At 42.8% G+C, this 26,018-nt stretch overlaps 1 protein-coding gene and 1 long non-coding RNA gene across 11 annotated transcripts in view; both read left to right on the top strand.

Moving 5' to 3' along the window:
- Nucleotides 1-15,713, top strand: part of LOC309856282 (conserved oligomeric Golgi complex subunit 2-like) — a 44,784-nt gene extending 29,071 nt beyond the window's left edge. For 2 of the 9 annotated variants that reach the window (XM_082717221.1, XM_082717217.1), the window contains 2 exons: nt 1,362-1,489; nt 15,536-15,713. In XM_082717221.1, the coding sequence (XP_082573347.1) occupies nt 1,362-1,489; nt 15,536-15,689 (282 nt within the window). In that variant the 3' untranslated portion in view covers nt 15,690-15,713. Of the gene's footprint in view, nt 1-1,361; nt 1,490-2,036; nt 2,156-5,025; nt 5,278-10,239; nt 10,273-12,141; nt 12,579-14,098; nt 14,224-15,348 lie in introns of those variants that run through there. The other 7 variants (XM_082717220.1, XM_082717218.1, XM_082717224.1 and 4 more) reach the window with 7 other exon arrangements.
- A 3,590-nt stretch (nt 15,714-19,303) lies between these two features.
- LOC309856287 lies at nt 19,304-25,284 on the top strand. Of its 2 annotated transcripts, none has more exons than XR_014307137.1 (3): nt 19,304-19,505; nt 20,684-20,805; nt 24,525-25,284. It is a non-coding gene; the product is annotated as an uncharacterized lncRNA (long non-coding RNA). The 2 variants fall into 2 exon arrangements; XR_014307138.1 differs by lacking the exon at nt 24,525-25,284 and adding an exon at nt 22,588-24,518.
- Nucleotides 25,285-26,018: the final 734 nt, after the last annotated feature.

The following is a 26,018-nucleotide window of genomic DNA, read 5'->3' as shown; positions in this document are numbered from 1 at the left end:
TAAGTTATACGTCAATAAAGTTGCCGAAAAGCGTGACCCCACCAAGGCGCCCGTGCCCACTGGAGGAGCTGGAAGACAGCTCTGTGCTCAGGGAAAGTCCGTGAGGGGAGACGTCTTCGCAGAATTGATGTGGCCTAAGTCTTGAAGACCATGGGGGAGTTTGCCAGGCTAGGAAGGTGGGAGGGAGGGAATATTCAAAGATAAAGGGCTTTTAAGGGCGAGTTAGCGGGGTAGTACCTTAAGTCTGGAACTTGGTTACCCAGTGTTCTTGACCTATGAGGATACAGTTAAATATAGGGAGTCAGTGTATCCTGCCTCTGAGCGGCCAGAGTATGGGCTGCACCGTGTGAGGCCGCCAGCAATCAGCAGCTTCCCATTTAGAGAGCGTCGGTTTCATCTAGTTCAGGCTGACAGAAGTCATGAAGCCAGTCTCAGCGTTTGAGGGCTTTCTTCCAGTCACCTGCCCGTGCGAGTGTTCTTTCTGTCCGGTAAGTATAAAGCTACCCACCATGACTTCAGGATGAAAGGCTTCCAGTTTTAAAACGGGACAGTATCCCAGTGATAGAAGTGAAATTGAAAGATTAATTTCAGTAATCTTCTCAGCTTCATTAGGACTACTAAAAGTAAATGATCTGTCAGTTCTTTGTATGTATCCTATTATAGTTCATAGCTCTCTCTGTGGGGGTGAAAAAGATCACATTATTCTTTGCCACTAAATGAAAATATTTTAGTTATTTAATTTATGCCCTTTTCATTGAACTGAATCTAATATGCTAAATTAGGGAAGTACTTTACGTTTCCGTGTCGTTAAATGAACTGTGGCCACGTTTGTATTTTAAGTTTGTATGCTTGTCATTCACCTCCTGCAACCCAGCCTCACCAAAAAAAATAAAATACTAAAGCAAAATAAGATGTGTTTTCTTCCATCACTTTCCATCTCAGCCCTTTCCCTGTTCTGGAGACGGTAGAGGATAAGGCCAGTGTGAAGATGGTACAGAGCTGTTGTCTGCAGATACAGTATTTTGCTTTTAAGCTCAGAAGGGAAGCAGATGAGTGTGTGTAATGTTTTAGCTTCAGGCCAGTCTCTGTCCCTCAGCCTCTGTGTCCCCCAGGGTTGGAGGAGTATTCCCAAATCCCGGGACCTAGATTTTTGTGCCGTTGTTACTTACCTGCTGTTTAGAAAGCATACTGAGTGGGGAGGAGGAAGGACGAAGTGCATTTTTAAGGTTTAATCAATTCTTTTCTCTGTAGTGTATAGTTCATACTTCTCTTGTAGGTGCTTTAAAAAGAAACAAAAACACAAACAAACAAACAAACAAATAAATAAATAAATAAAAATAAAACGCTCTTCCTTCTGCTAGGTGATTGTAGAGCAGATCGTTGAGTCTCATCCGGACGGCCTGAAGATCATGTATGCTAATAAGCTCCTGGAGTTCGTTCCTCACCACTGCCGCCTTCTTCGAGAGGTCACAGGAGGAGCCATCTCAAGGTGACGTAAACTGCTGTGTATGCACCTGAGCTCAGTTTAGTGACCACCTGTCACCTCCTCATATGCCGCTGACCCTGGCTGTCCTGTCTGACCCGGATATGTGTGCTCTTCCCTATTTGTTACCAGTGCTGTGAGGCAGGTGTCGCTTGTCTGGGTTTACAGGGAAAGGGAATGAAGAGTGGGGATGAATCTCAACGGTGACATTTGTATGACTTCAGAGCCTCTGCTATTCTCTTGTCTATACTTTCTCCTTAACCAGGTTCAAAATCAAAATTGGTTTCCTTCCATTATTGTGATGTCATCATCGGTCTAGAAATACCAATTCATTTTAATTCAACACGTTTTATACTGATGGCAATTAAAGTCATGTTCGGTTTTCCCTCCCTCTCTTATTTCATTTCCATGGCTTTCCAGTTCTGTTTCATGAATATCCCATTACCTTCCACCATCTCCGTCATCCCAGTCCAGACCTTTGTCGCCTTTTGTTCAAGGGTAGCGGGCTCTCCCCATGTGGTCTCCCAGCTCCATCTGTCCCTCTTCATTGCAGCCCTCGGCTGTCCCACCTTCCCAGAGCTCTGCAGCCTTCCTGAGTCGCTCATGGCTTCTCATCGCCCACAGAGGAGCATCCAGTCTTCCTGTCGCAACCTGTGACCCTTGGTGCTTGAGTCCTAGGGGTTCTCTGCTGTAGAACTTTATACTGTGGAGCTTTCCCCCATACCACTATGGTTCCTGGCCAGACAGAAGTGCTTGACCTTCCCTAACACACCGGGTACAGAAGATCCCTGACTTCACCTTGGTTCAGTTTATGGTTTTTTGATATTTTATAATAGTGCAGAAGTGATATGCATTTAGTTTGGATCTTTTCCCAGGCTGGCGATCTACAGTAGGGTCCTCTTTTGTAATGCTGGGCAGGGGCAGTGAGCACAGCCCCCAGGCAAACCCCGTGATCACGAGGGTCAGCAACCAACACACTTGAACCGTCCTGTTCTGGCTTTCAGTGCAGTGTTCAGTAAGTTACATGAGATACCAGACACTTAATTGTGAAATAGGCTTTGTGTTAGAGGATTTTGCCCAACTGTGCAATACTGTAAGTGTTCTCAACACATTTAAGGTTGGCGGGGCTAAGCTCTGATGTTCAGTCACTTAGGTGTTTTCCATGCATTTTCAACTAAAGAGATTTCCAGCTGAACAATGGGTTTATTAGAAGCCGAGGCCATCATAAGCCGAGGAACATCTGTCTGTACTGTGCGCCTCTGTGTTTTCCTTCATTGCTTCCTGTCTCATATCCCTTTGTCTTTCTGTTGATCTGTCACTCCACATGAAGCTCCAGTCAAATACAACTTCTTTTTTTTTTAGGTTATTTATTTATTTACTTATTAGAGAAAGCATAAGCAGAGGGAGAGGCAAAGAGTGAAGCAGGCTCCCCACTGAGCAGGGAGCACGATGTGGGACTCAATCCCAGGACCCTGAGATCATGACCTGAGCCACCCAAGCGCCCCCAGGCTATGATTATTTCAAGAAAAAGTCCTATTTGTGAATTCTTCATCTAGTGAAGATGAATTAAAATCAGAAAGTCAACTCTGCCACCTTTAAAAACCCAGGAACAGAAAAAAAATCCACGAGCAGGTATAACCCTATCCACAATAAATCACTTTCAATCCAGTCCTGAAAACTAATACAGAGTAGGAAGAAAGCATTACAGAAAAATTTTGTTTTCATTAATCAAGCTGGAAAATAACGGGCCTTACACGAATGCCCTTTAGGAAGACAGTTCTTATAGTTTTATGTTGATGGAAACTAACATTACATTCGAAATGCATGTTAAAACCATGACTGTAGACTAACTACCACTTTCAGTCGTCAGAAAATGAAAAATGGTCGAGTCACCCAAGCTGAATTCTGGTTCCTCCTGGAAAATGTGTTCCTAAATATTTTCCCCCTGAACTACTGTGCCCTTTCTGTATCTTACACAGCAGACACTGTGATGCACAAACACTTCCAGAAGGCCTTTGAGGGCTGACAGCCTGCTGGAACAATGAGGAATTCACCTGGGTTTCTGCCTTTCTGCCGGGCCCAGAAAGTTCTGGGTAACCCAGGTGACGTGTCTTGAGAATACAAGTGTGCCTCACACCGTACATATAATCTCCTCAGGGTAGACACCAAAATCCATGTTCGTATATGAAAATCCGAGATGCATACAGAAATCAAGAGTGATTCTGTCATCTTGAAAGAAAAACACACTGTTGCGCTGCCACATGCCTCGTTTCTCCTCGAGTGACTGCAGGAATTAGCGATTGCAGTCAGAAATCTCAGAAAGAAAAATTAGAGTAAGGGCAACACCTGAAGTTTACTCCTGAAAATACTTGGAGAACGACTGTGACCAATAAACCAGGGCTTAGTTCATGAGACTATGTCAATGAGCTTATACCATCCCATGTCCTGGTCAAACCCTCATGTCTGGGAGACGGAGGGACGTCTTCATCTTCCAGAGCTACTATTAGGGAAAAAGGTAGAGACAATACTGCCAGGAGTCCCTACTTCAGCAGGAGAGCCAAATACACCTTGCCCCTCCATAATCCCAAATGAAAATAAACATCTCGGGGCGCCTGGGTGGGTTAAGCTGCCTTTGGCTCGGGTCTTCTCAGGCTCTTGGGAATGAGCCCCACATCGGGCTCTTTGCTCAGCGGGGAGCCCCCTTCCCTCCTTCTCTCTCTACCTGCCTCTGCCTACTTGTGATCTCTGTCTGTCAAATAAATAAAATAAATAAAATCTTTAAAAAAGAAAAAAAAAAGAAAAGAAAAGAAACATCTCATTTTACTAGTGTGCAGCAGTGACTATGCAGGAGAAATTATTATTATATTATTATTAGATGATATATTATTATTACTACTATTATTCTTGTACTATATTGTTAACCTTTTGAATTCAGACACCTAAAATTTTTAATAAAATATGAAGGCCTTTTTTTTAAGACTTTATTTATTTGAAAGACAGAGATCACAAGTAGGCAGAGAGGCATAGAGAGGGGGAAGCAGGCTCCCCACTGAACAGAGAACCCAATGCGGGGCTTGATCTCAGGACCCTGGGATCATGACCTGAGTTGAAGGCAAGAGGCTTTAGCCCACTGAGCCACCCAGGCGCCCCATGAAGGCTTTTTTTTAAAGAACAAAAACTTCAGACTATATCTTTATCCTAGAAGTTCCCACTACAACTGGCTTCTGTCTTGGCCAACATTTAGCCATTCAAATAAAGTCCGTATTTAGTGCTTCGTGTGTATGCATGTGTAAAATAAGAGGACAGTCATAAATCTTTAAGATTGTCTATAATAACTGTGAAATAAGGATTCTTGATACACAAGGTCTTGTTCTGGGGAAAACAGCTGGAGAACAGTATGCAGTTTTCAAATGACGGACGGGAAATACGCATTCGGTTATGAGAAAGGGAAGGAGAACAAGACCAAATATTAATAAAAGGGAAAAAAGCTTTTTCTGCCATCTTTTCGTGCTGCAGTAACAGTGTGAACAAATGTCCCACAGATGCCCTCAAGAACATTAACACTGCTGAAAGGGGAGGCGAAGGCCAGGTTCTTAGGAGGCCCTGCACCAAAGTCATCGTCCCATTTCCTCACTGTGATGACGAAGCATGAGTACATCGGCAAATTTGAAATTATTGATGACCACAGAGCTGGGAAAACTGCTGTGAACCTCACGGGCAAGTTAAACAAGTGTGGCATGACCAGCCCTAGACTTGTATAACTGAAAGATCTAGAAAAGTGGCAGAATATTTCCATCCCTCAGTTTGGTTTAACTGCATGGAAAAATTCTTCTGGCATCATGCACCATGAAGAAGGAAGAATCCAGGCAGGAGGGAAAATCCTGGGATTCCTTTTCCCTAGAAATATAATATACAAGGCACGTGAAATGCCTCAATGGAAAAAAAAAAGGAAAATAAATTACAGTCAACTAATGTTTGACAAGGGTGCCAAACAATTCAATGGGGGTAAGAACAGTATTTTACTCCCAAGCAGCCACATGCAAATACTGAAACGGGAGTCCTGCCTCACACCATACAGAGAAAATAACCCCAAATGCATCAAAGACATAAATGTAAGCATTAAAATGATAAAGTTTGGGATGCCTGGGTAGCTCAGTTGGTTGGATGGCTGCCTTCTGCTCAGGTCATGATCCCGGAGTTCCCGGATCAAGTCTTGCATCAGGCTCCCAGCTCCACAGGGAGTCTGCTTCTCCCTCTGACCTTCTCCTCGCTCATGCTCTCTCTCATTGTCTCTTTCTCAAATAAATAAATAAAATTTTTTAAAAAATAAAAATAAAATGATAAAGTTTTCAGAAGAAAACACAAAGGTAAATGTTAGTGGTCTTGAATCTAACAACAGCTCCTCAGCCATAACACCAAAGTACAAGCAACTTAAAAAAAATAAATAAACGGGACTCAACCAAAATGTCCCAGTTTTGTGCTTCCAAGGACCCCATTGACAAAGTCAAAACACAAGCCACTAAATGGGAGAAAATATTTGCAGGTAATATATAAGAAACATGCATTCAGACTGTGTGAAGAATTCTTACAACTCAAATAAAAACACAACCCACTTAAGAAATGAGCAAAGAGGGTTGCCTGGGTGGCTCAGCGGGTTAAGCTGCTGCCTTCGGCTCAGGTCATGAACTCAGAGTCCTGGGATCGAGCCCCGCATCGGGCTCTCTGCTCAGCAGGGAACCTGCTTCTTCCTCTCTCTCTGCCTGTCTCTCAGCCTGCTTGTGATCTCTCAATAAATCTCTCTCAAGTAAATAAATAAAATCTTTTAAAAAAATGAGCAAAGAACTTGAATACACATTTCTCCAATATTCAAATGTATACATTAATATATAAATGTATATAAAAATATATTTTACATTCTTAAATATTTAAATATAAATAAAATATGAAATATATAATATATATTTAAAGATACATATAAGGTATATATAAACTATATGGGACAATAAGCACGTGAAAATATGCTCAACATCACTAATCATTCGGGATATGCAAATCAAAACCATGGTGAGATACCACCTCCCACCCACGTGGATGGCTACTATCAAAAAACCCAAAAGCAGGTGTTGGAAGGATGTGAAGAGCTGGAACCTGTAAATTGCTGGTGGGCTTGGAAAATGGCGCAGCCACATTAGAAACGGTTTAGTAGCTCCTCAAAATGCAGAACACAGAGTTGCCATATGACACACCAATATCACTCCTGTGTATAGAGCCAAGAAAAAAACTATGCCCACACAAAAACTTGTGCATGAAGGTTTAGGGTTTATTCATAATAGCAAAAAGGTGAGAATAACACAGATGTTCATCAACTGATGAACAGATAAATAAAATGTGATCCATCCAGCCAGTGGAATATTATTCAGCCTTGAAAAGGAATAGAATTTTGATATGTGCAACGACACAGAGGAGCCTTGAAAACATTCTGCTGATTGAGAGAAGTCAGTCACAGAAGACCACATATTGCATAATTTGATTTATATGGAATTTTCAAAATAGCTAAATCTACAGAGACCGAAAGTAGATTAGGGGTTGCCTAAGACTGGTGGTGATGGCTAAAGTTTTCTTTTGAGGATAATGAAAATGTGTAGGTAGTTCAGTATAGTATAGTTAACTATAGTGAAAGCCATTAAATTGTCCACATTAGATGGTGAGTGGTATGGCCTGTGAATTATATCTCAATTAAGCTGTCAGCGAAAATTGCAAAGAACTTCTATATTTATCAAGTAGAAAAAGAATGAACTTGATTAAAAACATCAAAAATGGGGAAAATAAAAACAAACAAAATAAGATGGGAGCAATAAGATCATGACTGTTTATCATTAATTTAAATGTGTACAGACTGACTTTTTCTATTAAAGCGCCTATCAGGGAGTTACAGATCCACGCTGTTCAAGAAACATACTTAAAATGCAAAAGGGATTGAGAATGTATCAGGTGAGGAGATACCATGCAAAAGAGAAAGCCGGAATGGCAAAATTCATCACAGACAAGTTGGGTCTAAAGTTATAGGTACTAAGATGAAGAGGGACATTTTTAAAGGCAGAGTTTGGAAAGAAGATGTAAAAGGTATTAGCAGGTATACATCTAACAACATAATACTCTAAAAATGCAATAGCAAGGTAAAATTTTAGCTTTTCAAATGGGAGTATCTACTAGAAGGAGGGAAAAACAAGGACACACAGAAAATAGACATCCTGGGGCGCTTGGGTGGCTCAGTGGGTTAAAGCCTCTGCCTTTGGCTCGGGTCATGATCCCAGGGTCCTAGGATCGAGCCCCACATCCGGCTCTCTGCTCCGCGGGGAGCCTGATTCCTCCTCTCTCTCACTCTCTGCCTGCCTCTCTGCCTACTTGTGATCTCTGTCTGTCAAATAAATAAATAAAATCTTAAAAAAAAATAAAATAGACTTCCTTATTTCCCTCGGGAAACATTTCTTTCTTACACCTAAGAAAAGCCATATTTGTAAAGATTAATTGCATACTAGGCAACAAAGGAAACCTTTACAAGCCTTCCAAATTAAATATTTAAAGAACAGTTCTTTGATCACAATCCAGTAGAATCCGAATTAGATAACCTGGTAACAAAAAATTGAAACTACATACATGTTAAGAAATACAGTCTTCAGTCAAAGAAGAAATCATAAGACGACTGAAGAAAATCTTGAAAGCAATGAAAAGGAGACTATTTCATACCAAAACTTACAGAAGACACCAGAAGTTATACTCTAAGGAGACTTCAGTGTCACATGTCTTCAATTTCAAACATTTTTTGAATAAAAGAAACTACTCATTTAAACCCATCAGAAAAGGGCAGCTCAATCAAAAGAAAGGAAGTAATTATAATAAAGATAAATTTTTAAACTAATAAAAAATATGAGGGGCAAATAAACTCAAAGTTGTTTCTATGAAAGACTAATGAAATAATAAAAAAACTTCACATGTCCTATTACGGATAAGAGAGAGGGAAGATGGGGTGTGGGAGGAGGTGGGAGAGAGGGAAGGGGGGATGGGAAAAGGGGGGTTTCAGGGAGGAGGGGACAGAGAGAGGGAGAGAGAGAGTTGCAAAACAGATAAGGATTGGGAACAGAGATATAAAAGCAAATGCATAATATAAAAGAATCACTAAACTGCAAGGCACTTTATACTAATCAATTTGATAACCTAGAAGAAACGATGATTTCCTAGGAAAACCAAATCATCCAAATGATTCAAGAATGGAAAATTCAGAAGATGAGTTCCAAGATCAGACAGGTTTGCAGCTGGATAACTGTCCTACTGTTAAATGGCAACAGGCAATTAAACAATAAGTCAATTCACTTGATGAAGCTGAGCACCATTTTAATACCCAAACCTGAGAGGGAGGAACGGGGAAGCTATTAACAAATCTGGCTTAGGACAGATTAGTTAACAGAAACTGAACTAATGTTAGCAAATAACAGAAGTCAGGCATCTATCAAAAGACTATATCCTGAGACCAACTTGGATTCATTCCAGGAAAATAAAGGGAGCTCAAGACCAGAAAATCAATAAGATTTACCTCATCACTAAATTAACTGTGAAAAAACTCTTAAGACCATAGCAATAAATGCACTTGATAAAAAATAAAGGCACCTGATAAAAGGTGAGCAGCCATTCTTTATAAAAAATGAAGATAAAAACAAGGACGTTATGCAGGAGGGATTATTAACCGGGAAGCACTAGATCAAGAGGTAGATAAAATGAGCCCATATTTGTTAAACAGTGACAGAGCCCCATGCGGGCGTGGATAGAGGCGAATGAGCTCATGGATGAGCACCAGGCTGTCAACAGGTATTATAGGGACAAAGGCAGCGGTGAGGAGAGGAGAGTCTTAACAACAGGGAAGAAGGTAAAAGGAGGATTGCAGTTAAAAATTGTGCATGATGCAAACACATGCAAATAAGACCGGATATTTCCCCGTGTATAGTTTTTAGAACCCTGCACACGTTACTGGAACTACCAACTCTTGCTTTCAGCTCTGCAGCCCTCGCGTGCTTTCCCAGTACCAGGATGCAGGGGTAGATCCTCCGTTGGTGACATCCTATGTTATTGTACTCCTAAAGGGACAGGTGAACCAGCTCAGGGGCTGCAGGTCGGAACTCAGGCATCGCTGTGCCCACCCCAGCTCCCTGCTTGCCCAGCCCCCACTCTGAAGAAGCAGGCACTTGGAGCTGTTAAGAAGCAGGGATCTGAGCAGTTCTCTGGTTTCCCGTGGAGCCATCTGCATCCATCATGTTTCCCACAGCTCTCCCCGAGTGTTGGTGCTGGCTCCCCCCGAGTGTTCCCTTAGCTCCTAGCACACCCTTCTTATGAGAGCACCTAGTACTCCCCGTCACAGTGCTCTGTCACATGCGTCCATTGATCCACTTTGTGCTGGTTGAGGGCTGGAGCCCCCTCCTGTTAACTTCTCAAGTCCGTTTCTAATGCAGCAGCACCTGGCACTTAAGCACCGTCAGTACCTGCCAAATGAATGAAATGTACTCTAAACATAGGATGAAGTCTGCGTTTTGAAACTCCTTTTTGGAGCCGTTTGCTATCATTTTCCCAGGCAATTTAAAAAATTTCCAGCCTTGCTGCCAATAACCTGAAGGGGTAAAGGAATGCCGGCGTGCCCCGTAGGACATGTCACTCTGGATGGTCCTTTGGTAGCAGGGACTTTGATAGCGCTCTTTCAAACCCAGCAGGATGGTGGAAGGGGTACGTGGCTGAGTGCCTCCTAGGATCTTACCCTGTGTGACGCCACCCGGTGCCTGCAGCTGCCCTCTGGAAGGTGTTGCTTTAGCGGCAGAGCCGGAGGGCACCAAGCGTGTGTCTGTCTCCAAAGTCCTGGGCACCACATCACAATGCCTTCCTGAGAAGCAGAATCAAGGACAGTTGCTGATCTTCATTCCTTCCCACCAGAGGTATCTCATACACCATCTTTGGAAGTTGGAGCCAGGGGGCGCCTGGGTGGCTCAGTCGGTTAAGTGTCTGCCTTCAGCTCAGGTCATGATCCCAGGGTCCTGGGATCGAGTCCCACACCTTTGCCTCCCTGCTCAGCAGGGAGCCTGCTTCTCCTTCTCCCTCTGCCATTCCCCCCACTTGTGCTTTCTGGCTCTCTGTGTGTCAAATAAATGAATAAAATCTTTTTAAAAAGTTTGGGCCATACTCTTTAGCCATTCTACTTTCCCTGGGGTAATTTTCCACCTCCCTGAATTTACCTGCATCTTTCCCAAAATCTACTTATCTTCCAGCCTTCTTGACCATAATGAGTCTATAAGTTTTCAATAGACAGTGTGAACTTACACTTGCTAATATTTGCATAACATGCACCTCTTTCGATCTCAAAGAAAAGCTTTGCACCACAATGGTCTCTAATTTCCAATTAGGTTCTGTTCCAGGATCCCACTGGAATTCTACGCGCCTGTCCCCTAAGATGCCATAAATTGTGGTCCAGTTTCCCAGCCAGCCAAGGAAAGCACATGGGAAATCTTGCTGAAGTATGAGTAAGAGCCAACAAAAGGGAACATATTTATCTGCCTCGAATGCTAGGACCTGAGGAAAGCAAGTTTCATTACAGACAAATCAGGAAGGAGGTGCAGATTGCTTTTTATGTCACTCTGGAGTGGAGGTCTGCCATTGATCATTAAGGCCATTTCCTGCAATGCACTCACCAAAGTGATACTCACTTCGGAGTGGACAAAACTTAGGAAATGGCCAAGGGGAGCTCTGCTTACCCTTTACACTCTCAGCATTTATTTGTATTATATATGGGATAATAAAAACGTGAAAATATGCTCAACATCACTAATCATTCGGGAAATGCAAATCAAAACCATGGTGAGATACCACCTCCCACCCACGTGGATGGCTACTATCAAAAAACCCAAAAGCAGGTGTTGGAAGGATGTGAAGAGCTGGAACCTGTAAATTGCTGGTGGGCTTGGAAAATGGCACAGCCACATTAGAAACCGTTTAGTAGCTCCTCAAAATGCTGAACACAGAGTTGCCATATGACACACCAATATCACTCCTGTGTATAGAGCCAAGAAAAAAACTATCCCCACAAAAAACTTGTGCATGAAGGTTTAGGGTTTATTCATAATAGCAAAAAGGTGAGAACAACACAGATGTTCATCAACTGATGAACAGATAAATAAAATGTGATCCATCCAGCCAGTGGAATATTATTCAGCCTTGAAAAGGAATAGAATTTTGATATGTGCAACGACACGGAGGAGCCTTGAAAACATTCTAGGGTAGTATAGAGACATGAGACCACATTGAAAAAGCAAAGCTTGACATCCTATGGCCTTTGGTCAAGAATAGAGATAGTGCTGCTCATGTCAGTTTCAACCTCCAGTGGCCAAGGGTTTGATCTGATGCTCTTTCAAGTTTTCACCATAGCCTTTCTCAAGCTCAATGGCCAATAATCCCACAGGAAGAGATTTTAGGGCCCTCTCAATCTTCTGTTTTGCTATCTCTCCCCAGCCTGCTTCCTCTGCAAAAGTCACCACTTTGCCTGTGCATCTACCACCTCTTAGAGCCTTTGGAATCAGCCACGAATTGCAGTGCTGATTCCTTCCATGAGCACATGTTGTTTACAGGAAAACTCTTCTTCGTTATGCCTTGTCAGTCAGAGTGACGTTTTCATCCGCAACCTGGACCAGGTTCGGGACAGTTCTACACATAAATGTGAGCAAATGTCTTCTGTATTGAGAGACATGTACATTCTGTAAATGGACTCTATTGAAAAACCAATACATAGGGTACACTTATGTCCTGACCCAGCTGGAAGGAGGCACTTCATTTCCATCTTTCAGAAAATTGGTGTAACACATTGATTCTCATAACAAATAAAGCAGTTTTGTGTCCTCTACCAAAAGACTGTCATAGTAAGCAATAAATTGCCTCTTTGGAGTGAACAAATTAATAAGATATTTTCTAAATTTCAAAATAACAAAGACAGAACGATGTCTGTAATGCTAAGTGCATCCCCTTAGTTGCAGGACATTGTGTCATGGACCACCTGAGCAATGACACATGGCGGCCGGTAGTCTGATTTGTACATAAGACACTGACAAGATGGCCAGGAAGCCCCCTTAGCTGGCTTTTTCAGGTGTCCAGACATCTAGTCAACCTACCTCACCAACTCATCACCATGCTTACTGGAGTAAACCCAATCTCTTCCTTCCCCCCTGGAGATGGGAGAAGAGCCACTCACACGTTTATATGGAATTCTCATTCCCCCACGCTCTGTCCCCACATGGCGCTGTCCGTGTAATAAATAAACAAATCTTTATGTCACCCGGAAGTTCCTGGGTCAAATTACACAACTCGGACAATTTGGGGTCACTACAGCCTTTTGTTTTTCTCTCCATCTTAAGCCTTCTGGGTGACCAACAGCTATCTAAAACTCATGTTGCTGCCATATGCTGTTGTTCTGCTTCATCTTTCCAGTAAAGTTCAGTATTTTTCCCTAAAGTTTGGTTTATCGGTATCTCCAGCGTCTATCTCCAGCTCGGGTCTCGGTCCCAGGTCCTGAGATCAAGTCCCACTCTGGACTTCCTGCTCTGCGGGAAGCCTGCTTCTGCCTCTGCCTACCATCTCTTATGAATAAATAAAGAAAATCTTTACAAATTTTAAAAAAAATTCTATCTTCCCACTTTTAAAGATTAATTCTAAGAATTATTGCTATAAATCCAAGTGTCCTATCTCTTTCTTAAAAACTCTTCTCCAGGGAACCTGGGTGTCTCATTTGATTAAATGTTTGGCTCAAGTCATGATCTCAGGGTCATGGGATTAAGGCCTAGTGAGGCCTCTGCGCTCAATGGGGAGTCTCCTTCTCTCCTTTTCCCTTTACCCCACCCCCCTACTCACATTTACACACAAGTGTTATCTCTCTCTCTCAATAAATAAATAAACAAATCTTTAAAAAGGCTTCTCCAAAGGGAGTTTGAGAAATAGTCCAGTAAGGGGCTGGAAGAAAATATTATAAGTTTTATTCATATTTCATGTCATTCATTTAACTGTTTAGCTTTTGCATGTCATTTATAATGTGCATAATAATTTAGTAGAGTAGTAGAGTCTATAATTTATCAAAAATTTGCTTAAATTGGTGGTATGTCTGCAAATATTTTTGTATGTATGTATGTATGTATGTATGTATGTATTTATTTTTGTGAAAGAGAGGTGCACAGTAATAAAATGAGATCACTGCTTCAGGGACCCAGATATTTCCCCAAGTCCTGTTTCCTTCCATTCCCTCTGGGCTTCATTAGACCCCCTTAACACCAATCTTGTCCCTAAAACACGCCCTCTGCAGCACCAAGTTCAAATGCTTAACTCGGGCCATCACTGCAGGTTGTACCGGGATGACCTTAGGGAAAAGGGTGGTGGGTCTCACGGGTTTGCTGTGTCACCCCCATGAACAGTCCTTTGTTCTGAACAGCTAGTGCAGCCCACGTTTGCAATCACAGGCTCTGGCACCAGAGTGGGCGTAGATCCCAGCTGGCCCCTCAATAGCAATATGGCTTTGGGAAAGTTGTGTCATTTCTGGCCCAGACTTAAGGCTCATCCATAACGTGGAGGAGAAGACAGTGTGACCCTCAGTGGGCTGTTGAAAGGATCATGAGATGGTTCGACTCAGGTGCTCTGAGGTACCCAACACACAGTAGGCCCACAGTAGAACAAAAAGTTTTTCTATTGATCTTATAGTTACTATTACTCATACTAACAAAACTGATCATTTGAGATGATTTTCAAGCGAATTGTCTTCACCTGGATTTCAAAGATTAACCTGCTTCAAAATGAATTCTGCTCTACTGTGAAAAACAAGCTAACCAGCAGGTTTCTTCTGCGTCTTTTCTGAACTTTTTAGGATCCTCTCTAGAGAAAGGTTCTAAAGGAAGGCAAAGTGCAGAAATACTCTTGCTTCAAAGGATGTGTAGGAAATGATTAATTTTGCTAAAAAACAGTGCCTTGAACATAAAAGATGTTTGATGAAGCTCACTGTAGACAGTGTATCCCTCCAGGATTCATAAGTTGAAAACTCAATGTCCAAAGGGACATAACTAGGAGATGGGGTCCTTGGGAGATGTTTAGGTCATGAGGGTGGAGTCCTCATGGGCGAGATTAGTGTCTCCATAAGAGAGACCCCACAGAGATCCCTCGCCTCCTCCACCTTGGAGGTTATAGGGAGAAGATGGTCATCTGTGACCCAGGAAGTGGGCACTTGAACAGACACGGAATCTTCCAGAGTCTTGAACGTAGACTTCCCAGCTTCCAGAACTGAGAAAAATAAGTATGTATTTAAAGCACCTAGTTAATGGTGCTCTTGTTACATCAGCCAAAACTAAGATAAAGCTTGTCTCTTATACTGAATAATAACACAAATGTTAACAACAATTAAAAAAAGGAACATTGTGGCCAATGACATGTAAGGAACATCATCTCTCCTCTACAGAGCCAAGAGCTTAATTAGTTTCGGGCATCTCAGTAGAGTATGATTAAACCAAAGAGAAGCAAGATGTCTAAATGCTCAAGTCCTCTGCCTCCTACTTTTCTGCCAAAACAAAAGAAAAGCCCTAGGCTGGTTTTGGTTGCCACCAAGCACAAAACAGCCAAATTCCAAATTAGAAAGCTCTGGGATTTAATTGTGGATGTATGGAATTACATAGAAGCTCTCTTTGATCATTCCAAAGGATGTTTCCCTCAAAGGTTACAAATACATCTCAGCCTACCAACCATCTCAGGCCTACCACAAAAATTATATGTATACACGTTTAGCATTTTAAAATGTGTCTAAATTTCAGTTTCGGATCCAGTTTTGACTATTGTTATGGGCTTAGTTGGATGCCCCCAGATCCCTACATTGACGTCCTAACACCCAGCATCTCAGAATGTGGCAGTATTCAGAGATGGAATTTTTAAAGAGGTGATAAAGGGAAAACGAGCTCACTGGGGGTGGGCACCAAGCCAACAGGACTGGTGTGCTTACAGGAAGAGGAGATTAGGACACAGACAATACAGACTGAAGGACAATCGTTTGAAGACAGAGTGGAGAACACAGCTATCTGCAAGCCAAGGAGAGACGTTTGAAGAATCGAACCCTACTGCCACCTTGATCTTGGACTTCCAGCGCCCAGAACCATGAGAAAATAAATTGTATGTTGCCTAAGCCACCTGGCTGTTGATATTTTGTTTACGACAGCCCATGACTCAGAAATTTGAGGACCTCCCCCCCAACTTTATCCTGAAGTTTTTTTTCAGCTTCAGGGGCTTGTGTAATACTACTGTATCAAGGAGGGAGGCTCCTGTCATTCCCCGCACTGGGTCATTGAGACACTGCACAGCTGTCCCCAGGGCTGGCTACATAATTTACAAGCCCCATGCAAAATGAAGATATAGGGCCCTTTGGGCAAAAACAGGGAGGAAGTGTTTGTTAAAGGTACTAAAATAGAAAGCTCATTTCCTCCATGGTCTGTCTTCTGAAGGGGCATGGCTGCTGTTTTCTATTTGCATTTAATGTCATTCCAAGCAAATAAAAATTTTAAAATGTGATTATGGGCATGATTTTTGCCATTCATCTTTGCAGGGTGCAATGTCAGTGTTAAATAATTCACGCAGGGATTCCACAGCTGGGGCACACCCACGTGCCCTCTTCTTATCAGAACCGTGGAAATCCTGCACAAGACCAGCTCTGCCATCTTTACCTCACCTGGGGACTCACACCTGTTCCACCGACCCTGCCGCCCTCGGCTTCCTGATGAGTAAGGAATTTGACAGGATCAGGAGCCGGGGGCTGCCTTTCTTTCCCTTCCCTCCTAAGTCACCACTTCCAAGGCTTGGCTAACACAGGGAGGTGACATGAGTGAGAAAGGACAAGACAGGGTTCTGGGCTGCTCACAAGAGGCCACCGCCTCCTGCCGGTGCTCAGAGCAAGCTCTGGTCTGTAGGGAAGGCGAGCTCCGGTTGACTCGGTCATAGACATCACGTGGTCAGCGAGTCTCGTTGACCACCACTCACGAGGTGTCCATTCCCATGCTGTGCTCACCGGGCAGGGCGAGCAGTACATGCAAATGAGCAGTACAGGCAAGGAATGGTGGATACCCACAGTGGGCTGTCCCCTCCACTATGTACGTGCTCCACTATCCCACCTGTTATGGCCCAATAATGGGTCCATGATTAAAAGAGCGAGACTGATACAAAGCGAAGGTCAAACAAAGCTTTATTTCGCACCAAGCATCAAGAATCAAACTGACCAGCCAGGGCTGCTTCTCTTACAGAGAAGTCGACCCCTCTCTCCTTTACGGACTAGCTTTTAAGGGCAAAGGCCATGCGGTTGGGCCTGGCCATGCACAGGAGGCCAATGAAATTGTAACACACAGAGAGAGCTGCACAGTGATGCTAGGTGACCAATTGAATTACAGCTTACCTTTTAGTAGACATTTGACCTAGCCTATCACCTTGGTTAGGATTGGCGCCCAAAAGACTCACAAAGGGCGGGACCCATACTCCTTGGTAGCTAGGGAGACAGTATGCAACCCTCCACTGATCAGATGTCTTTACCTGGCCTGACCCACCCTTGTATTTGGGCTTTGTTACCTGAGGTTGATTTCCGGGACGTGTTTTTAAGTAAGTCCCCTGGGAGAAGGGGAGCAGGGACAGCTTAAGGGTTAAACAACAAGGTTATTGTGTAACCTCAATGGAAGCCTCTGGCTAAAATATAAAAATATAAAATAGGTCCTTACACCACGCACTTCGCTCAAAAAACACAAAGTCAAAAATAAAACTGAGTAATTCCTAGACAGTGCGAGAGAAGCACACTGACTTCACCTTACAACCCTTCTGAGGGAGGTGCTTGGCGGGGATAGGGGCGTGGGGGGGGGTTTGTGGGTGGATAATGGGACCGCTGAAGGTGTGGCCCAAAGGGCAGGGCCCTTTGGGAAGGGGCTTTCTGGGGGAGGGTCCCTTCTGGGAGCAAAGCCCTGGGTGGGGGCGTTCCCTCTGGGGGCAGGGCTGGGAGCAACCCCAGAAACCTGGCCCACAGAGAAGCTGGTCCTGTCTCTCCCTCTGCCCCCTTTCCCCAGGGACCCCTAGGCTTTGGAGACTAAAGTCAAAATTAAAGCCATATGTCTAAATGGTTCATACTGTGGTTGGGTAGTGTTTTTAACATATTAATTGACTGTTTTTTCTCAGTATTTGTCAAACCTTTCCCAACTCAAGGCTTTCTCTTAAGCACCAGCGCAAGGCTGGCCCTTCAGTTGGGTCAAGCTGTTTGGTGATTCTCTGTAAAAACCCACCCTCTTGCGCTGCTCAGGGGGGCAGTGTTGCGTCCTAGGATAAACATAAATATATATCAAATGTGTTTACAAATTATATTTATATGTATATATTCAATTCTATGTTTACATATATATGTATAAAATAAAAATAAAAATATTGTTTAAAATGCTGTTTTGCGGGGCGCCTGGGTGGTTCGGTGGGTTAAAGCCTCTGCCTTCGGCTCAGGTCATGATCCCAGGGTCCTGGGATCGAGCCCCGCATCAGGCTCTCTGCTCAGCGGGGAGCCTGCTTCTCCCTCTCTCTCTGCCTGCTTCTCTGCCTACTTGTGATCTCTGTCTGTCAAATTAATAAATAAAATCTTTTAAAAAAATGCTGTTTTGCGGGGAACCTGGGTGGCTCAGTCCTTAAGCATCTTCCTTCCACTCAGGTCATGATCTTAGGGTCCTGGGATTGAGGCCCACATTGGGCTCCCTGCTCAGCAGGAAGCCTGCTTCTCCCTCTCCCACTCCCCCTGCTTGTATTCCTGCTCTGTCTCTCTGTCAAATAAATAATTTTTTAAAAAGAAACACTTTATTAAAAAAATAAGTAAAATGCTATTTTGCCCTCTTTCCTGGTAAGATGGAACACATTCCTAACAAGAGATCTTCCTTGACTCCGTGATAAAAATTTAACATTGTCTTAATGAATCCTCACAACATCCGCCCCCACCAACCCTTCTCAGATGTTACAATTAAGGTTCAGTGAAGTCTAAACACTGGGGGGCCGGAGGTAATATACCCAGTATGTGGCCTCTTGCCATAGTCTAGCAGCCCAAATTGGGCGCGAGGGTGTTTGCGTGTTGTTGGCCAAGATGAAAAAGCTGAAAGATGAAAAGAAGGGTAGTCTTGCTTTTTGGCCCAAAAAAAGAGGATATAGAAAGAAAGAGACCTGTCGCCCAAAGGAGGAGGCTCCCCACTGATCCAGGCTGGGCAGGAGTCAGAGCAGAAGGGAAACTCCCATCACCAAGGAGAATGGGCTTCTCCTTCATACAAAAGCATAGGATCCCTCTCACCTGATATGTTTCTGTCCCATAGTCGTCCGCCTGTGCCTGCCCCATAATAGCATTTTCAGGAAATGGCTGAGAGTGAAAGACCCCTCTCCCCTTGCTAAAGGCTTGCTTAAGTAACCTCATGTCCCCACAGCACCCCCTCTCCCCTTGCTGAAGGCTTGATTGTCCCCATAGCTGGATGGCAACACATACCAGGATGTCTATTGTCTGTGATCACCCGGTCTGTCAAAAGAAAAGACAAATGAAGAATAGGGTGTACCTGGGACTTTCCAGAGTACTGAGCCAAGGCCCACTAGAACAAACCGTTGTGTCCTTGCCTTAAACCCAGTGCCTGACAATGCTTGATTTAAATTTACCAATCAGATTCCTGTAACCAAGCATCTGCTTCTGTAAGCTTGCTTCCCGCCACCCCAACCCTGCCCTATATAATCTGCTCCTCAACTTATCCCGGCACGCTCAGCCCACAAAGGCTGATGCGTCCGCAGGCGCCTGTGTAACCAATAAACCTCTTGCAATTTGCATCCAGTGGAGGCGTGCTGTTTGATTCTTGGGTGCGGCTCCAGGGTCTTTCATTTGGAGGTTCCACCGAGATCTCTTGAAGTCCCACCCAAGACTCTAGCCGGTCCCCACCGGGAGGTAAGCTGGCCAGTATCCGTGTCTCTGTCATCCGTGTCTCTGTCTCTCTGTTTGTCTGTTTTTCTGTTCCGTACAACAACGTTGTTGCTCCGTATTTTGGGGCAGGCTGAGAAGGAGTTGACGAACTCAGACTTCTCCCCTGCTGCAACCGAGGGACGCCTCGGGGGTTTCAGTTTACTCCAGGGGATGCCTTGGGGTTTCCGAAGAGGGCCATTATCTTGGGCCACCTGTTGGTCAGAGAGGATCTCACGTTCCTCCTGACCATAACCCGTAGTCTCAATTTCTGAACTGAACCCGCACAGCAATTTCTATTTTTGTCTCTTGTGTCCAGGCTATCCTGTCGACGTCCTAAGTGTCTATATGTTCTTTGTATCAGTTATGAAGGTAACATTCTGTTTAGGGAAAAATGTCTGATCCGTTTGAATCTGAGGAATGCCTGACTGTATGAATGTTTATGTGGCTCCACCGCCTTCGGCTACGGAGTCTGAGTGGGCTGCACCCTGAGTCTCACGGAGCGTCATATGGCATAACGGTCATCTACTCCATGGAGTAGCCTGGTCCGGGGTTTATATGGATAGACCTTAGCTAAGACGCTCCTAAGTTCCCGCGAGGGATGCGAGCAGGACAGCACCTGAAAGGTCCCCCTCCCCTTGTCTGCAACATCGTACATATCGGAAGGAAATATAAAAGATAGGTATTAAGAGCTAAAACCAGATTCAATGAGTCAGCTAGTAAATTTCCTCCTGACATATTGGATAATAATTATGTAAATAAGCCTTCTTCTAGTAAACCCAGGTTGCTGGGCCATCCCTGGCAAAGGGGACTCTGGCTTTATTTCTCTCTGTTTCTCCTAATAGATGTGGGAGCTTCGCGCTCACTCACTTCCTGTGTTGATGGCTATAACTGGAGCCAACTGGGGTTGGTCTGACTCGGGACAGAGACTATAGGGAATATTCCCAAGCAGCTGCCGAAACTCTTTGTTTTGGGGAGGTTTCCCTGTGTTCTCTGGCCTGACTTAGACCGCCTAACCCCTCCCCCCTGGCTAATGGGAAAGCATGATGTCTGCTCCTCTGTTGGGCCTTATGAGCTCTAAAACCGGGAATCTTTTCTCTGCCTCCTGGAGGCGCTTTGTTTCTTCTGTTTTCCCCTTACGTGTTTCTGTACCAACGTGTGTGCAGCCTGCATGACTGGCCTCTAGATCATGCACCACAGCTCCTTCTCTCTTCACTGTCAAGGAGCAAGAAGAGCACCCCCTGGACCTAACACCCCCTCACTCCAGATCTTCCCAACCAGGTCTCAGGTAAACATTCAAAGTGGAGTGGGTCCAGATGGAACGTAAATCAGTGTTGGAACTAAGTTAAGTTTATTGGTTTAATTAAGATAAAACTTGTCTTTTAAGTTATCAGCAGTAAATGTAAAACTTCGAAGTTTACTGAAGGTCAAATAAACTCATGTTATTTATTAAAATTGGTTAGCAAAGAAATAACTAAACTGATGGTTAATTGTCTGTCTCAAAGTTCTAATGGGTAATTGCTGAAGTAGCTTTCAAAGTCTTTGGTAACCTGAAAGTTTTAAAATTTTGCTTGGATGACAAATGGAATTAAATTGTGGACATCTAGGTCTTAACCAAACAGGATAAAATGCTAAGTCGTTAATTACTGGTTGTAGGTTTGTGCTTTTGACTTCTTACTGCAAAGAAACTAAGAGTATTTAAATTTGTTGGTAAACGTGTTTGCCACTTAACTGATTTATAAATTTGCCACCTGAAGAATTCTGTTGAAACAGTTCACAATTGGTTAATACTTAGTCTTCACTAGAGATTAAGTGGTTTCTAAGAGTATCAAATTCTGCTTAGTGTAACTAAGACTGATGGAAATAAGGGAAACTCTATAAAAATAGATGATAAAAAAAATTTAAGGAATGGGAATACATTTTGTTGAAGATAAAGGAAGGTAATTTTATCCTAAATGAGATGGTTGCTTGGAAAAAAAATGGCTTAGGATAAAACCTGAATGCAAAGGAAAGTTATAGAAAATTTATAAAGGGAAATCTTCAGAAAAGGAATTTTAGCTATGGTCAGGACGGACTAAGATAGACTAAATGAATGGGTTTTAAAGGTACATTACATTAGTACAAGACTGAAATTCTCTGTTCAAAGGACAAAGTTTTCTTAGATTAATTAATCTCCTGTTACGAGAATGTAAGTGATTTTCTCTTTGCCTGCCCAGAAAAACCAGTTTCTATGTTTTGTTTTATCAGGTGTTTAACATCCCTAATTATATTTAGGCATGTGCTTCAAAACTTTCTAAGATCTTAACAAATGTTGACAAGATTTAAATTGTAAAATCTCTTTAACTCAGGCTTTTCCTTGATATATGAAGTTGCTCATAAAATACTACTGAACCAATGATAAACCTTGGATTACATTTGGGAAAATACTATAATTATTCTAGAGATTCTACGCACTTCCTAAAGTTTTAATGTTTTGAGAGATCATCGCTTGATACTGTAATTATGGAAATGTTATATATCACAAAAATAACCTGATTTCCTTGCAGCTAAATTGTAAACTCCCATGTCTCTTTAGCTTTAACCATATCCATACTGGGTTTTTGTCATTTATAATTGTTTTAATTCTCTTGAAAAATGAGTTTTATCTTCAAGGAGATTCCTATAAAGGACTTTCAGGACAAATACAGATTTTTGATCTACTTAAAAATCCTAAAACTGAAATGGGTAAGAATTTCCAAAACAGACTAAAGCCACATTCACTAGATTTAGTAACATGGGACTAAATGAACTAAAAAAAAAAATTATAATGTTATATCTCTTAATGTTTTGTCTTACTTTAAACATTGCTGGTTCTCTCTGATGTTTGCTCTTTCAGACTAGGGATACTTCCTCCTAGTTATCTGTAACTTATAGAAATGTAAAAGTGCTCATTTATAAAAGAGCTCAAAGCATTCAAGCTTTTCTCTCTATCTGAACCCTCTGAAACCAAAAGGTCTCAGTAAGTAAGCATTCTTCCATGACAATCGGTCATTTGCATAAGTCCAATAAGAATCTGTTCTCCTTGTAACAGGAAAGAATTGGAAACACGGGTTATTTTACCAAGGCTTTGACTGGAATGTCATATTTAAAAAGACTCGGATATGACCAGACAGTTTAAAAGAACTAAGGTGGACTTTATAAAACCTGGAGCCATAAAGCCCCTTGGGACTGTTGGCCTGATACCTTGCTTACAGAGTTCCCAGCAGCCTCACCAGGTGAGTAAAGAATGTCACTCCTTGGTAGGTGCGTTCTCAGAAGAGGAATTCGCCCACTGAGGAATTCGCCCAAATCGACAGGTATTGCAGGCATGCCTGATGGCCAGTACAGGGCTTGGCTTCTGGCCCGGAGAGGCTACTAAAAGTTCAACCTAGAGATTCCTTATTAAAAGTTCCAGCAAAGCAGATGCTAAAAGATCTATTGATCACACTCATTGTTCTTGCTGAGCTTATGTAAATAATAGGCCAAGTTTGTCAAAACTAAACTTGTTTCACAAGTGAATTAGTCCTGATTTGGCTATCTCTGTAAATGAGGGTTATTTTAGAGAGAAAAATTCTGTTTTAATAACACACCTTTATGGATGTTAAATTCTAGATTTGATTGTCTTTAAATGTTTGTTTACCTAAGCTAAACAATTTGAGGTAAACTTCAGAGAAGTTGTACAATAGCTCCTTTAGTCAATCTTATTATTTTGTGGGGATATTAGCAGACCCCACGGCACATGATTAAACAACTGGAATAATTAAATTGCCTAAAAGCCAGCATACCACACTCTTCTCCCACTTGACAATGATCCTCTCTAATCAGGATATTGTTGAGGTTGGACCACTCAAAGATCTTCTTATTGGTTTCATCCCTTAGTCATATTTATCTAGAGGCCACCTCCGTTGAGGTACAATTGCAAACAGATGCTTTAGCAAAACCTAAAACAGCCCTCATAAAAGAGCCTCAAAGCTCACTATGGGACAGTCCCTAACTGTAGTAATGTCACATCAGGTCCAGATTTGTCTTAGTAGCCAAAGGCCACCAATGGATGATGGAGGCCGACTTATTAAATACTGGGCTACACTAACAGAGATGCCAGAAATAAAACTTAAAATTTGTCAAACTTTAAACCTAGTTACCTGTATGCCTGAACCTGACCACTGTACTTCTTTCTCTATAGAGCAAAAATGTTCAGAGATTATTAATCTAGCTTATTCTATATGACCAGGTTTAAGATGCCCCTGTTAAAATTACGAATGACAGTTGGTTTTCTGATGAAAATAGTTTTCATAGAAAGAAGAAGAAAAGTTGGGTGTGCCATAGTGCTCACTAGCACTTTGCAATTGCCAAAGCCTAAGAATTAACAATTATACTGACTCCAAATATGCCTCCCTGGTACCACATGCCCATGGAGATATTTGGAAGGAAAGGGGATTTTCCTGGAATCATGGGCACATTACTAAAACCATTACAACTCCTGCTAATCTCCCCAACTTGAAACAAAGATGAACACGATCTGTTTTTAAATGGTATGATCACTTAGCATCCATTTTTGTTCCATCTGAGGGACTAGGGGATGTCATGTGGCATGTAGAAGCCCTTAATAAATATACTACAAAGGCACTCAATGATTCACTAAATAGCATCTCCCAGCTTAATACCAAAGTGTCACAGATACGCAAGGCAGTCCTACAAAATAGGATGGCCTCAGATGTCCTGACAGCAGCCCAGGGCAGCACACGTGCAATTATCAAGACAGAATGTTGTGTGTATATCCCAGACTATCACAAAAATGTCACAGGACTAATAAAAGATATGAATACCCAAATTAAGGCCTACAAGATCCTTCTCTCTCTCTCAGTAAATGGTTAAGTTCCTGGTTTGAAGGAGGACTATGACCGAATCTCCTTTTCGGGCTTCTCATTCTTATCGCCTTATTAACCTTAATATGTTGCTTTGTTCCATGTTTCTCTATTTGGTGCCGAGACTCCATTGCTACAATGACTACACCACGACAGACGATCCTTGTCGCGCTCAAGGACACCTCTTCACTGTCAGTGCTGGATTCAGCTGCCTCCACCTTTCGAAACTCCCTTATACATTCCTACCCTGATCAATATTGACCCCAGTAGGTAGAGACAGCTCTACGCCCCTATTCAGCACGAAGAAGTTACAGAAGATGAGACCTTCCACTTTCAACCTCCTTAAAAATTTAAGGGTCAAAATTGTTCAGGGGGGAATGAAGGAGCAGGAGGCTGGCTAAGGACAAAGCAAAAGCTGGTGCCTTACATCCCACCTTCACCCGTTCCTCTCCATATGTGTAGCATTCCTCAGGCACCCCTGACTGCCATAAAATGATAAATAGTTGACTTGCTGAGATCACAATCCTGCAGGACAGGAGCCTCCCTTGGTTTACAAATGTCCTTGAGATTACAACAAAGAAGTTACCTTATCAATAGCCCAATTTTCAATCGGCCTTGTATCTTAAATAAACTCGTACAGTTTGTAAAAGGTCGCTTGTCAGTAATCCAGACAATGGTACTGACACAGCAATATCAACTAATTAAACAGACCGGATCTCAAACTGACTTACTTCATGAACAAAGTGAATGGATATAGGATTCTATCCATGATAAAGAAAAAGGGGGGGATGAAAGACCCCTCTCCCCTTGCTAAAGGCTTGTTTAAGTAACCTGATGTCCCCACAGCACCCCCTCTCCCCTTGCTGAAGGCTTGATTGTCCCCATAGCCATTGGCAACACATACCAGGATGTCTATTGTCTATGATCACCCGGTCTGTCAAAAGAAAAGACAAATGAAGAATAGAGTGTACCTGGGACTTTCCAGAGTGCTGAGCCAAGGCCCACCAGAACAATCCTTGCCTTAAACCCAGTGCCTGACAATGCTTGATTTAAATTTACCAATCAGATTCCTGTAACCAAGCATCTGCTTCTGTAAGCTTGCATCCTGCCACCCCAACCCTGCCCTATATAATCTGCTCCCCAACTTACCCCGGCATGCTCAGCCCACAAAGGCTGATGCGTCCGCAGGCGCCTGTGTAACCAATAAACCTCTTGCAATTTGCATCCAGTGGAGGCCTGCTGTTTGATTCTTGGGTGCGGCTCCAGGGTCTTTCAAGAGATACATTCAACTTGCAGAATTATAGCAAAGAAAGTAATCTTTGACCCATCCTGGGAGCTTCTGATTACTGGGAGGGGCCAAGCCATCCTAGGGGAAGTGCACTCATTTCAAGAACCAGTAAAATGACTCCAAGAGTATCATAAAGGCTAGTGATCATGACTGGTCCGGAAATATTTCTGGGAGTCCCTTTTAACATCCCTCCCATCATTTCTTCTCATATCCAAGGGAATGGTACTTAGGTATTCTGAAAGAAATATGCATGACTAGTAAACTGTGTGTGACCCCTGCCGCCTAATTCATCCCTCACCAGCAATTAACACTGATGGTTTGAAGGATGGC

This window comes from Mustela nivalis (genome assembly GCF_964662115.1).
Source record: "Mustela nivalis genome assembly, chromosome: X".
NCBI classification, from domain to species: domain Eukaryota; kingdom Metazoa; phylum Chordata; class Mammalia; order Carnivora; family Mustelidae; genus Mustela; species Mustela nivalis.
Note: the sequence above shows the minus strand (reverse complement) of the source record. Positions and strands in the feature narration are given on the sequence as shown.